This window comes from Myotis nattereri, assembly GCF_964212035.1.
Source record: "Myotis nattereri genome assembly, chromosome: 13".
In the NCBI taxonomy this organism is placed as follows: domain Eukaryota; kingdom Metazoa; phylum Chordata; class Mammalia; order Chiroptera; family Vespertilionidae; genus Myotis; species Myotis nattereri.
The window spans coordinates 18431785-18446717 of NC_138088.1; the positions used below are offsets into that span (position 1 = coordinate 18431785).

The 14933-nt window shown below is 40.6% G+C and overlaps 1 protein-coding gene across 4 annotated transcripts in view; it reads left to right on the plus strand.

Moving 5' to 3' along the window:
• Positions 1–14933, plus strand: part of ASCC1 (activating signal cointegrator 1 complex subunit 1) — a 134383-nt gene that overhangs the window by 66718 nt on the left and 52732 nt on the right. For all 4 annotated transcript variants that reach the window (XM_081105325.1, XM_081105324.1, XM_081105323.1 and 1 more), the window contains one exon: positions 7370–7506. In XM_081105325.1, the coding sequence (XP_080961451.1) occupies positions 7370–7506 (137 nt within the window). The remainder of the gene's footprint in view (positions 1–7369; positions 7507–14933) is intronic.

Genomic DNA, 14933 nt, shown 5'->3' on the forward strand with positions numbered 1-14933 from the left:
GAGAAACATCGATCAGCTGTCTCCTGCACACCTCTTACTGGGGATGTGCCCACAGCCAAGGTACGTGCCCTTGACCAGAATCGAACCTGAGACCTTTCAGTCCACAGCCGACGCTGTATCCACTGAGCCAAAACAGTTAGGGCTAACTGTTTTTCTTTTGCTGCTTTTAAGATTCTCTCTTTGTCTTTTGCCCTTGGCATTTTAATTATGATGTGTCTTGGTGTGGTCCTCTTTGGATTCCTTTTGTTTGGGGTTCTCTGCACTTCCTGGACTTGTAAGCCTATTTCTTTCACTAGGTAGGGGAAGTTTTCTGTCATTATTTCTTCAAATAGGTTTTCAATATCTTGCTGTCTCTCTTTTTCTGGCACCTCTATAATTTGGATGTTGGTATGCTTGAAGCTGTCCCAGAGGCTCCTTGCACTATCTTCATATTTTTGGATTCTTTTTTCCTTTTGCTTTTCCGGTTGGGTGTTTTTTGCTTCTTTGTATTTCAAATCTTTGACTTGATTCGTGGGGTCCTCTAGTCTGCTGTTGGATCTCTGTATATTATTCTTCTTTTCAGTCAATGTATGCTTAATTTCTAATTGGTCCTTTTTCATATCCTTGAGGGTCTCACTATATTTCTCGGAGGTTTCTAGAAGATTATTGAGTAGCCTTATAACCGTGGTTTTGAACTCTATATCCAGTAGTTTGCTTTTCTCCATTTCTTTCATTTGTGACCTGTTTCTTTGTCTCCACATTTTGGCTGTGTTGATAGAGTGGCTTTGTGTACTAGGTGTCCTACAGGGCCCAGTGGCTCAGCCTCCCCAATCACCTGAGGTGGACACTCTTGGTGCACCCCTTTGTGGGCTGTGTGCACAGACGTATTGTAGTTAAGCCTTGATTGCTGTTGGTATCTCTGGGAAGAATTGACCTCCAGGCCAATTGGCTGTGAGGACCAGTTGTGTCTACAATGGGAGGACTTCTGTGCTGGAGACACCCTTATGGGGCAGGACTTGCTTCAGTGGGGCTTTGGCGCTCACTGAGTCTGCCCAGGTTTTTAGGCGGAGAAAGGCCAGGCCATTCATATGCAAAAGCCTCTGCGCACAGCTTGGGTGGGGTTGTAAATGGCGTGGGTGGGGTCTCAGGGGATCACTAGGGTGGAGCAAACCACAATGGCTGCCAGTCTGTTCAGCCTTGGAGAGGTCCCGAGGTTCCGGGGCCCCGTGCAGGAACAATGACCGCTGCAAGCACCTCTGCGAGAAAACTGCCCTCTCGTTCCGGCCGATGCCAGACAGTCCAGTTTCTCTTCGTATGAGTCTGGGTCCCCAAATTCTCAACCGGAACTGGAGTTCAAAGCAGTTAGGAACTTGTATCTTCTTCCCGATTGAAAAAGACAACAGCATATCCTGCTGCCAGACCCTTTCACGCGCACTACCTCTGCACTTCCACACATCTGTACCTCCTATCTTCGGACTCAATGCGCTTTTCTCTTTCCTTCTAGTTGTAGAATTTCCACTCAGCCAGCCTTCCCGTGGTTCTGGATGATATTCGTTTTGTCTTTTAGTTGTAGTTTTAATGTGGTTGTGCACAGCAGTAAATTCAGGTGTTTACCTATGCCGCCATCTTGGTTGTCTCCCTGCTTCACATATATTTTATTTAATACTCAGAACAACCCTGAGAAGGAAATGTTGTGTGTTTTATAGATGATGAAATTGAATTCCAGAGAGATTAACTCACTTTGGCTCATACTGCTGATAGGTGGCAGACTTAGAATTTGCAAAGTCAATGCTTTTTTCACCAGTCTGCCTTATTTGAATAACTTTCCTATGTGATGAGGTTTATATCACCTGCCCAGCAATGATTTTATGGGATTTGGCCATAAAAAAAGAAATAAAATATAATGAGCATAGGGGAAGTCTTCCATGCTTATTTCCTCTTTTTCTTTGCATCGAATATCAGGAGTTGAATTGCCGGATCCCACACAAATACCTATACTTATTGAGAGGCATTGTGGGAGCATTTAAAAATTTATAGGACCTTTGACCTAGAGGTGAACTAGGCCGTCTCCCTTATCTTACGGAGAAAGAAACCGAGGGTCAAGAGAAGTGAAATGGCTTGCCTAATTACAGCTGGTTTGTAACAGACTTGGAATTAGAACTCTAGACTCTATTCCAATTAAAGGCCTTTTACACCTGAATTCCAAACTTTTGTTATGCCTCGAGTTCCTAAAAGATGATATATGTGAATATAATTTGAGGATTAAAAAAAAATTTTTTTTTTTGTCTCTGGCTCTCAGCATGTACTGTCAAGCAGAGTGCTATACATTATTTACATTCTGGGTGGTACACGTTTCTTTTTAGTGTTCTTTTAATAGTGTTCTTTTCTTTTTTAATTTCTTTTTTATTTTTTTGTTAATCCTCACCCAAGGTTATATTTTTTCCATTGATTTTTAGACAGAGTGGAAAGGAAGGGGAGAGACAGAAGGAGAGAAACATTGATGTGCGATACATCAAATGGTTGTCTCCTGCAGTACTCCGATGGAGGTGGGCATTGAGCCTGCAACCAAGGTATGTGCTCTTGACCAGAATTGAATCTGGGACCTTGCGGTCTTAGGGCCAATGCTCCAACCACTGAGCAGAACCAGCCAGTGCCTTAGTATTCCTTTCTTAACTCGTGTACGGGATCATGCTCTTTGGGGTCTGAGTCTGACGAGAGGCTTCCCTTTTGTTCGCTGACAGCTCTGGCAGATGCACCTGCATTTTATTCCATTTGTGTGGAAAGGATGGCTGAATTTTAACCCAGGCATTAAAGAAGCAGAGAGAATGTTCCATGGTGGGCTAATCTATACTTCTCTCTTACTGGCCTTTTTCCAAACTTCACATTTTTAGATTTCGTTGTACCTTGTTAATTGTTCATGCTGATAGCATTGCCAGCTGTTCTGCCCCATGGGAGCCTGAGTGCTGGATTAGAAGTGAAATCAATGAAGGGCCAGCAATAATGTGGTGATTGCTAGTGGTAAATCACAAAGCTGCAGTTTTGTGTTTTCCCCCCCCAAATTTATTTATTATTATTATTTTCACGAACTGCAGTTTGAATGAGAGTTAAGGTTTTGCACCTGGGACTGCTGAGTTAGGACAGGATTTTGAACTCTGAACTGTGGCATAGGCCTGCACATATGCTTTCTATGGAGGTAGCTTTTGCATGCCTTTTTTCCTTGGATGAAACCTTATTTAACAAATAAAGAAACTGAGGCTTACTGATTTGACATAACCATAAAGAAACACTCCCCCCCCACCCCCCCCACCCCCAGATAAAACTGCCCCAGGGAATTCCTGTTACTTTACTCTTTGCTTCTCCTTGCCTTGTGGAGGGTAACCACCATTAGAATTTTCAGGCGCCAGCCCTAACCAGTTTGGCGCAGTGGATAGAGCGTCGGCCTGTGGACTGAAGGGTCCCAGGTTTGATTGTGGTCAAGGGCATGTACCTTGGTTGCAGGCTCGATCCCCAGTAGGGGGCATGCTGGAGGCAGCTGGTCGATGTTTCTAACTCTCTATCCCTCTTCCTTCCTCTCTGTAAAATCAATAAATAAATAAAAATTTAAAAAAAAAGAATTATCAGGCGCCAGCCTGGTTGGCTAACCTAATGGAGTAAAATAGTTCCAGCTCCAAGTAATGGTGAACTTGGAGGAGGGCCCAGTGTGACCAAGTCTCTGGAGTAAAAATTTGATGTTGGTCTTTATTCATTTCAAAGAAGAATGTGGGTGGAAATATGATATATTCCAAGCAAAAAAAAAAATAAATAAAAATAGTGGCTCTAGGGATTTATGCCATTGCCTTGAAGATTGTTTGGTTCTGCATTAATTTTAGATAATTCAGTAAGAGAAAAGTTTTCCTTAGTAGACGGCATTTTTAGCCAGAAATGTATAACTTGAGTCTACTCATGAGGACACATCAGACAGACCCTAAAAGCATATTCTATTTTTTTAAGTTCATTATTATTAAAGAAGTAGTCTATTTTTTTAAAAACAAAGTCAGTGTCAAGAAAGACAAAAGCTGTGGAAATGTTCCAGATCCAAGGAGACTGCAGAGACTTAACAGCTAAATACAAAGCCTGATCCTAGACTGGATCCCGTATTACAAGGGGAAAAAGTGCTGTGATTGACAAAATTAGGTTGTGGATGGCAAATCATAGCTAAAACTATCAATGTTAAATCTATTGAAGATTAAAATTATATGGCTGTTATGTTTTTAAAAACTATGGTTTTGTAGGAAATATATATTGAAGTATTTAGAGGTAAAGGGCCATACATACACAATGCAATTTAAAGTAGTCTAGAAAAAAAGGGAAAAAGAGAACGAAAATGATAAAAAAATAGTGTAAAATTTTGACAATAGGCAAATATGAATAAAGGATACTATTTTTAGTCTTACATCTTTTTTGTGAGTTTAAAATTATAAGTATATTATTGCTATTATAACAAATGACCACAAACTTTGTGGTTTAAAACTACACAGATTTATTATCTTACTACCTAAAAAAAGGAACCTCTAGAACTTTTCTTTCCTTACCTTACCCTTTGGGAGCCTACCACTTTAGTCACCTTGAGTTCACTTGCAATATTGCACAACAAAACAACACAAAAGAGCAGGAAAAGGAATAGATGGGATATCTAAAAGCCACATAATCTGTAGTCTTTTGGGGAATCCGAGTCTTCAGAATTCAGTCTTTGTATTAGAGATTATATAATTTATATGTAACCCTTTTCTGTGGACAGAGCTAGAAAAGGTATGTATGTACATATACACATATATACACACTTACATGTTTGTGCATACAGAGTTGTCCCTCTATATCCGCAGGACCCCCTGCAGATACCAAAATCCCTAGTCCCTTATATAAATTGGCATAGAATTAGCATGTAACCTGTATGCATACAGGCTACAGCAGGGTATGTCTACACATCACTTCATTTGCGTGGAGTCAGCCTAGTCCTTGGCATGTGACAAATTCAAGTTTTGATTTTTGGAACTTTCTGAAAAATTTCCCCCCAAGTAATTTTGATCTGCAGTTGATTGAATCTGCAGTTGTGACACCGTGGATACAGAGAACCAATGGTATCTATTTTAGAAATCAAGAGTTCACAAAGATATCATTGATTGCCCTCCATCCCTACAGGGTTCTTTCTTTCCCTCTGCATTCCATATTTTTATGTCCCTCTTTACACATTTGCTTAATCCTAGAATACATCTAAAATAGTTCTGATTTGCTTTGTCCATGCATCTGTAAGAAATAAACCTACTAAGCAGAATTCAGGATTTGTTTACCCCCCCCCCAAAAAAAAACAACAACAACAACAACAACAACACAACAACACCCCTCAACTGAGATATTTAATAAAATTTTGTGTTCAAAAGTTACTCAGATTAGTTTTTCTTTTTTAAACCCCCTCTAGTGTGGGTTTGGTATTCATTTGAAATGCAGGTGGGTTCATTTTTAGTTTACTTTTAACATTTAGTTCCCCCCCCTCGCATCCTAGTTTAATTTTATTTTGAACATGTAGGGTATCAACATGCTTCCAAAAGTCAGAACTATACAAAAGGGCGTATTCTGAAGAAGTGTAGCACATTCCTGAGTCCCTTCCTCCCTGCTCTCGTCATTTATAGGGAACCAACTTCGTTGCTTTTTGGTTTGTTTGTCCTGTGTTCCTTTTTGTAAAGATAGTAGGTTGTGTGTGTTTTCTTATTTCCCTTCTTTTATACAGATGTTAACAAACTATATGCTCTTCTGCACTGTGATTTTTTTTTCATTTATTGTGTCCTGGAAAAATCACTTCATACCAGTTTACACATGTGTTTATACATCGTTTTCAACCAATCTTCTATACTTGAGGACATTTATTTTCCAATAATGCTCCATTCATTAACCTTGTGCACATGTATTTTACATTATTGAAAATATATCTTCAGGATAAATCCCCAGCAGTAGGATTGCTCCGTGTATTAGACAACTTGGGTTGCTATAACAGAATACCATAGACCAAGTGGCTTAAACAACAGATTTATTTTCTCACAGTTCTGGAGGTTAGAGGTCAAGGTCAAGGTACTGTCTGTGTTGGTTTTTGGTGGGACCTTTTTTTTTTTTTTTTTTTTTGGTGGGACCTTTTTTAAATTATTTTTATTTTTTAAGAGAGAATATATTTTTTAAAATATATTTTTATTGATTTCAGAGAGGAAGAGAGTGGGAGAGAGAAACATCAATGATGAGAATCATTTATTGGCTGCCTCTGCACGCCCCCTACTGGGGATTGAGCCCGCAACTTGGGCATGTGCCCTTGACAGGAATCGAACCCAGGACCTTTCAGTCCACAGGCTGACGCTCTATACACTGAACCAAACCAGTTAGCACTTTTAAAAAAGTTTTCTTTTTTCTTTTCTTTTTTTTTTTAGAGAGAGGAAGGGAAAGGGATAGAGAGTTAGAAACATGGATGAGAGAGAAACATGGATCAGATGCCTCCTGCACACCCCTCACTGGGGATGTGTCCTCAACCAAGGTACATGCCCTTGACCAGAATCGAACCTGGGACCCTTCAGTCTGCAGGCCGACACTCTATCCACTGAGCCAAACCGGTTAGGGCAAAAGTTTTATTTTTCAATTACTGTTTACATTCCATATTATTTTATATTAGTTTCAGGTGTACAGCATAGTGGTTAAATAAGTATATATTAATAATTTACAAAGTAGGTCCCTGATATTTCAAGTACTCACCTGGCACCTCACATAATTATTATAATATTATTTATTATATTCCCTATGCTGTATTTAACACCCCCATGACTCTTCTGTAACTACCAATTTGTACTTCTTAATCCATTCACCTTTTTCACCCATTCCCTAACCCCACACCCCTCTGGCAACCATCAGTCTGTTCTCTGTATCTATAAGTCTGTTTCTGTTTGTTTGTTTATTTATGTTGCTCCTTAGATTCCACATGTAAGTGAAATCATATGGTATTTGAAGAGATGACCACTCTTAAACTATTCCATGAATAGCTCTCAGCAGGTTGAGTTATAGGTAACAACTTGCTTCAGGATTGCTTGGATGCTCTTAAAAAGAAAAGAATGCACACACATATTTATGTTTAACAGCTTTGTTGGGGTATAGTTTACATACCACAAAAATACACCCATCTTAAGTGTACAAATTCAATCATTGTCCCAGCATCATTTGTTGAAGAGACTCTCCTTTCTCCATTAAATTGTCTTGGCATCTTGGTTAAAATTAGTTAATTATATATAAATGTGTGGGTTTATGTCTGGACTTTAAATTTTATTCCTACCACTTGCTTTTGTATGGGCTGAGTTTCTTGTTTTTCTCCCTTTTATAACAGGATCATGGAGTTGATAGCACCATTTTCCAGAATCCCAAAAAACTTCACCTAACTATTGGGATGTTGGTACTTTTAAGTGAGCAAGAGATCCAGCAGACATGTGAGATGCTAAAGCAGTGTAAAGAGGAATTCATTGAGTGAGTAATCCATAGGTGTGGGGAAGGGTGGTCACCTGTACTGGGTTTTTTGGGCTATCAAAGACTTGTTTTTGGACTAGAGAGCTGGGTTACATGGGAATGAGGTTTGTTGATTCACCCATTTGTAACACTTCACATTGAACCGTTGTCTGAAAGGTTTAAAATGTACTTAAAGCATATATTTACAGATTTTTATGGAAAACCTTTACCTTAAATTATACTCGTTCAGTAGGCAAATTTTGTTTTTTTAATAGGACATGCCATTATTTTCTCCAAAAGGAAATTCTCTTCATTATCCATCAAAGAGTATAGACTACTATGTTAGTTTTCTGCATTACTATAAGGTTGGTGGCTTAAAACAATATAAATGTACTATATAGTTCTGTGGGGAGAAGTCTGAGATGGGCTTTACTGGGCTAAAATCAAGGTGTGCAGGGTTGTGTTCCTTTCTGGAGGCTCTAGGGAAGAATCTGTTTCCTTGCCTTTCAAGTCCAGCTTCTAGCGGCCACACACATTCCTTGGCTAGTAGTCCCTTCCTCATATTCAACACTAGCAACGTTGTATCTCTCTGACCCTTCTGTTGTCACACCTCTCTCTCTGGCCACAGCAGGCAAAGGCTTCTGCTTGTAAGGACTCTCATGATTTGATTGAGTCCATCCAGATAATCCAGGATAATCGCTCCATCTCAAACTCCAGAACCTAAATCACATCTGTCAAAGTCTCTGCCATATAAGACAGCGAATTTACAGATTCCAGATAGTAGGATGTGGGCATCTTTGGAGAGCCATTATTCTGCTTCCCATGGTAATTCAACACTATAACTCAGTGATGGTGAACCTATGACGTGTGTCAGAGGTGACACGCGAACTCATTTTTTGGTTGATTTTTCTTTGTTAAATGGCATTTAAATATATAAAATAAATATCAAAAATATAAATCTTTGTTTTACTATGGTTGCAAATATCAAAAAATTTCTATATGTGACACGGCACCAGAGTTAAGTTAGGGTTTTTCAAAATGCTGACACGCTGAGCTCAAAAGGTTCGCCATCACTGCTATAACTTGATTCTCTAGGAAAGTCTTCATTGTATTTCAGAAATGCAGCCTTTAATTTTCTTTTTTTTAATACAGGTAATTTTGTGTAATTCAGAGTGAGGATACTAAAAGACCATCCAAGCAAATGTTTTTGGCTCAGAGAAAACATTGGAGAGTTATTATTCTTTTTACTGTAAAATTTTAATTTACACGTACATCAACCCAAGGAACACAACCCTGCCGCACCTTGATTTTAGCCCAGTAAAACCCACATTAGCTTTATTTCAAAGAAGCATCTCTTCCCACCTCTCACTTTACTCCTTTTACTTAGGATTGATGAAGAACAAGAGAAATTTGAAAACTGACTCACTTGAGCCCGGCCAGAATGGCTCAGTTGGTTGAGCATTGAGGAAGGCAACCGATCCATGTCTCTGTCTGTCTGTCTGTCTGTCTGTCTGTCTCTCTCTCTCTCTCTCTCTCTCTCTCTCTCTCTCTCCCCCTCCCTCCCTCCCCCCCCCCCAAGCCCCCCTTGGGTGAGGATTAAAAAAAAAGAAAGGAACAAAACTGGCTCACTTGAATAGTTTTTAAAAATTTGTGACAATAAAAAAAAAATTTGTGACAATATTTAGGTCCCATACTATTGTACCATTGCCTTATAGAAATGGGTTATCTGGTTCATGGGGTAAAACAAGGTAAAAAAATTAAAAATTTTCCTCTAGTTATGTTGTATATAAAACTGTTTAATACAATGACTTAATTTGTGGGCCTCTTCTCCTTTTCCATTGTTTTGAAGACAAAATACTGTTTTTGAGCAAAATCATAAGCTGATTGGGTTTACAGTCTGTTTATTCTTTCTGAATCTCATATAGCAAATAATACCTTTGTCTTGTTTGTTCAGTAAGGAACATAACTGTCTTTTCTCAATCTTACCTGAAACTCAGAATAATTTGGTGTTTGTATTTAGGTATTTATAACTTTCCTTGCAAAAAAAGAAAACTTTATGCTTTACCTTACAAAGCAGAGCAATTTTACCTGGTTTAAGAATGCGTTCTGACACCTTAACTTATCCCCTGGTTTCTTTTTGCTAAACAAAACTGAAAGCAGCTGCATTTTCTTGGCTACCATTGGAAGAATCCTGTAAAAGTTTTTTTAAGATGGATAAAATATTTGTTTAGAGAAGTATTTTTTTAACCTTATGAAAAATCACTTCACCATGTGTGAGAATGTAGCCATCTGCAATCCAGAGAATTCTCACCAAATCGGCAGAACCTTTATCTTGACTTCCCAGCCTCCATATCTGTGAGAGTAAATGTCTGTTGTTTCAGCCACCAAGTGTCTGGTATTTTGATGACAGACTGAGCAGATTAAGATATTGCAGCAGCTGTGTTTTCCTCACTGAACCAATTTTTTACTTTTTGCCTATTGTTCCTGATTATATGGCACTGAATCTGATTGTCTCAGAATCCTGGAGTTTCCACAAGACACCAAACACTCATTAAATAGACTTTCTTCTTAAATGAAAAAAAATGGGGTCACAGGTTTTTTAACCACTGAGGTTTTATCCTGAGCTATGTGAGGATTTAGCTGAGTTCCTCTTTTTATGTCTCTTGCTGCCTTTTGTGACTAAAGGCCAAATCTAAGCCCTTTAAGCATGTTGGGGTTGATGTGCATAGGTAATGAAGATCAGCCTTCATAGTTCCTAAGAATTTTTGACATGACAGGATGAAAACAGTAATTGTAGTTTTTCAAATTCAGCAACGCTTTTGAAATAGGACAAAGTTACCCTGCCAAAAATCTGCAATGCAGGCAAAAAATTTTGAACATGCTCTTTTCAAGAAGCTGGAAAGATTTGAAATCAGCAAGTAAAACAAGCCTCTCCGACCCTCTTCTCCCCCATGGTTCCCTCTGCCATACACACTTGTTTAGAAAGTATACAATGCAAAATTAATTTATTTCTGAAAAGGAGGACGAGAATCAGAATTGGTTGTTTGGATTGGTTAGAAGTGCTTTGTTCTCATAAAAGGAAGAAATATCTCTTTAAAAAAAAGCTTATATTACAGGCCTAGTAAATAAAATGTATCATCTAACCTTTTTTTTTCTTTATTTTTGCTCTTTGATGTTAGCCTTTATACTTTAGTAAACAATGACATTTCTAAGCTGAACTTTTTATGATGTAGAGATCTCAAATTAAAATATAAAAAATAAAAACATTGAAAATGAATAGATCAGTGTATAATTTGCCGTAGTTTAATTTGATGGCTTTTAAAATTAAAGTATTAAATATATATGGTTATATTGGAATTTAATTAAAACTGTGGTACTATATAGGTATTTTAAAGAAATGGATGGTTAAAAAAAAAAAAAAGAAATGGATGGTTGAATATTTGTTTTAAATTTGGTGGTAGTTTGAGTTTAAGGATGCTACCTGATGAGAAACAACTTTGATTTCAATTGTTAGGCTAAAGATTTGTGTAGCTATTTAGAATTATTCACAGTGAATTATTTACAGTGTCCAGGAAACACTGAAGCTCTGAATGTGTCCCTTGTGACTTTTCTTTGTGACATATAGAGCGCAAACAGTGCAATGGCTCTGAGTATGTAGTCCAACAAATAGGCAGCATTCTGTAGCTCCAGCGTCACTCTACTTGTTCCTAAGTGTTCCCAGTAGGCCTGAGGTTAAACCAAATAAGTTAAAAAGGGACAAGAATGAGGAGAGAAGAGGAGGAAAAATACCCATGGGCAAATGTTAGTTCCTAATTATTGCCTCAGATGTCACTGAATTGAAAAATGTGCTCACAGGTATTCCAGGTGGAATAGTTTGGTCACCAAGACCAAGAGCATTTATCAGGCAAACCATTGGATTTCTCTTCTGTTCTTTAATCTCCCTCTTGATAAATCCTAGGGATAGGTTGAAAGAGTTTTAGTTTCTACTCATAAGGCAGGCTGTAGATCCTGTTTCATTTTTTTTGTTTTTGTTCTTGGTATCTCTTCTCATTCCAAGGATTTGAGATCCTTTATAGGGAGGACATATATACAAAAGAAATGTTAAAGTCAGAGAGCTCAGAAACCATAGAGGTGGAATGGGGAGAAAATTCTACCTGAAAACCAAGGTAAGATAATTGTACTTGAGCATTAAAATTTAATGCTGTTTTTGAGCACCAGTATACTTGAACTAAATTCCAGAAAGAAACACAGCAGTTATTGTAGTTTTTTTTTTTTTTTAATCCTTACACGAGGATATTTTTCCATTGATTTTTGTAGAGAGTGGAAGAGAGGAGGAAAGACAGAGAAAAATATTGATGTGAGAGAAACACATCTATCAGTTGCCTCCTGCACATGCCCTGACCAGGGCCCAGGCCTGGGAGAAGCCTGTAACCAACTGCACATGCCCTTGACTGCAATCTAATCCAGGAACCTTCAGTCTGCAGGCCAATGCTCTATCCACTGAGCCAAACCTGCTAGGGCTATAGTTCTTATCTGATAAAAACGAGCATAGCAACTTTCTAGGAGAGAATTTTTTTCTGGTTCTAAAGTCAAGAGAAAAACTAGTTGCATAAATCTTAACATAAATAACCCAGAATGATGATAAGCATTATTTTTAACAGTTTTCCAGAAGATATAAGAACATTGTTCACATTGCTTTTTCTTGTATTGACCTTTAGAAGTTGAGGATATAATCTTCTTATATAAAAGGCTAATATGAAAAGTGTCCCCTTGGGAGTTCCACCAGGAGTTCAATTGCTTGCTATGACATGCGCTGACCACCTGGGGGCGGTGTGGAACGAAGGAAGGCCCCATCTGGCAGCCTGCAGCCAGGCAAGGAAGGCCCTGGCCGGCGGCCGGCAGCTGGAAGGAAGGCCCCTAATTGCTGGCCAGGCATAGGGACCCTACCCATGCATGAATTTCATGCACCAGGCCTCTAGTCTATACTAATAATAGAGGAATATGCAAATTGTCCGGGACACTGTCACAGTAACAGTAACGACTGAACAGCAGGCTGCGTGGTGCGACCATGCTGGCAGGGGCATTAGTGAGGGACGACCAAACGACTGAACAAGCAGGCTGTGTGGGGCGACCAGGTCTGCAGGGGGGGGTTAGTGAGGGACGACCAAACGACTGAACAAGCAGGCTGTGTGGGGCGACCAGGTCTGCAGGGGGGGTTAGTGAGGGTCGACCAAACGACTGAACAAGCAGGCTGTGTGGGGCGACCAGGTCAGCAGGGGGGCAGTTGGGGGCGACCAGGCCGGCGGGGGCATTTGGGGGCGACCAGTATGGCAGGGGAGCACTTGGGGGTGAACAGGCTGGTGGCGGGGGGGGGGCAGTGAGGGGCAACAAGGCTGGCAGGGGGGCAGTGAGGGACAATGAAATGATTGAATAGCAGGCTGTGTGGCGACCAGGCTGGTAGGAGGGGCAGTTGGGGCGAACAGCCGGTGGGGGGGGGCAGTTGGGGGTGACCAAGACAGCAGGGGGGAGTTGGGGGCACCCAGGCTGGCAGGGGGGCAGTGAAGGGCAACCAGTCTAGCAGAAGGGGGAAGTTGGGGGCGGGTAGGCCAGCGGCGGCGGGGGGGGGGGGGGGGGGAGAGTTGAGGGTGACCAGGCCAGCAGAAGGGGGCAGTAAGGAGCGACCAGGCCGGCAGGGGTTGGCAGTTAGGGACGACCAGGCCGGCAGAGGGGAGCAGTAAGCGGTGACCAGGCCAGCAGGGGGGACAGTTAGGGGTGACCAGGCTGGTAGGGGGGCAGTTGGGGGCGACCAGGCCGGCAGGAGGGGCAGTTAGGGGTGATCAGGCTGACAGGCAAAGGTGGTTAGGGGTGATCAGTTTGGTGGGGGGGCAGTTAGGGATGATCAGGAGAGGTGAGCAGTTAGGAGCCAGCAGTCCTGGATTGTGAGTTGGACATCCCCTGAGGGGTCCCAGATTGGAGAGGGTGCAAGCTGGACTGAGGGGACCCCTCACCTGTGCGTGAATTTCATGCACCAGGCCTCTAATATTAAATATTAATAACCTAGTGAGGACATTTTAGTGGGAAACTAAACTAAAGATATGGTGCTTTCTGGTGATCTGACTGTGCAGGGTTAAAGCTGAAAAATGTAGAGGAATGTATGGTTAGTATTAAACTGTTTTAAGAAAAAGAAGTTTTGTTGACTGCAGTTTGATAGGATTAAATGGCAGTCTTTCATTTGAATTCTTTGACTATTACTTGGAATGGAGATACACTGGATTATTGATTGAAACTACAAGCCTCAGAGAATAGTTCAGAGATTGGCTTGTGTTTCTGGAATATCCCACGTATTAGAGGTACTTATAGGATACTTATGATCAAGGCTGTCATTTTTCTCTTTCAAATATCTGTCTAGAATAGTTCAATTATTTAGTTTCTTATTGAGATAAATTCTGGTCTTATGTAATAATAAGGCCTTGAAGTTTTAAATGAATCTTTACCATTGGGATTCCTAGACTACAAATAGTGTTTTATGGCTTTAATTCAATATCATCAAGAGAACTTTTTTGTTTTGCCTTTTGGAATTGTCTTTTGGTGCATCCTAGCAGCCTTTTGTCTTTGAGTCAGTACCACATTTTATTCAATAATAATATCACATGTGTCCACATTCTTCTCAAAATTGTCTAGAACAGCTTCTAGTAGAACATCCAGTGTTTATCAGAGATTTATGAAGTACCTATTTTATGTAAAGCACTGTGCCAGGTGCTGGAGATATAGGAGTGGACAAGATGGATGGTGTCCCTAGCCTCCTGGTCTTGGAGAAGGCTGTGTGTGGTGAGCTGATTTTTAGTTGGGTTTTAGTCTGGCACAGGAAGGCCTTCTCTGGTTGAAGTATAAGTCTACTTAAGGGTCTGGGGAAAAAGCAGGGTGGTGGGCTTCACTTAGCATGAAAGTAATACATGTTAGTTTAATGAGTTAAGACAAATGTAACCACACCCAAATCAAGATGTAGAACATTGCCATCACCTCATGAAGTTCCTTCGTGCTTCATCCTTTTCCAGTAAATTCACTTATTTGAGGAGTAAGTACCGTTCTGATTTCTATTACCATAGGTTAATCTGCCTTGTCCTTTAATGTCATATATATTGAATCATCCTATCTAATAAAAGGGTAATATGCAAATTAGCCATCACTCTGTCACAAAGATGGCGGCTCCCATAGCCACAAGATGGCGGCACCCAGTCCCCTCAGCCCCGCCAGAGTACCCCAGTCCTCGGGGGGCGACCGCTGAGAGCGGGAAGCGTGAGCAGCTTGGTGGAATGCTTGCTTTGTCACCGTGGCGATGAGGCAAGCATTCCACCCCGGCTGCGGAGGGCCTCTGGGCAGCGGGCGCGGAGTGGCCAGGCCCTGCAGAGAGCAGAGAACCATGGGGAGTGGGCCTAAGCCATCAGGGC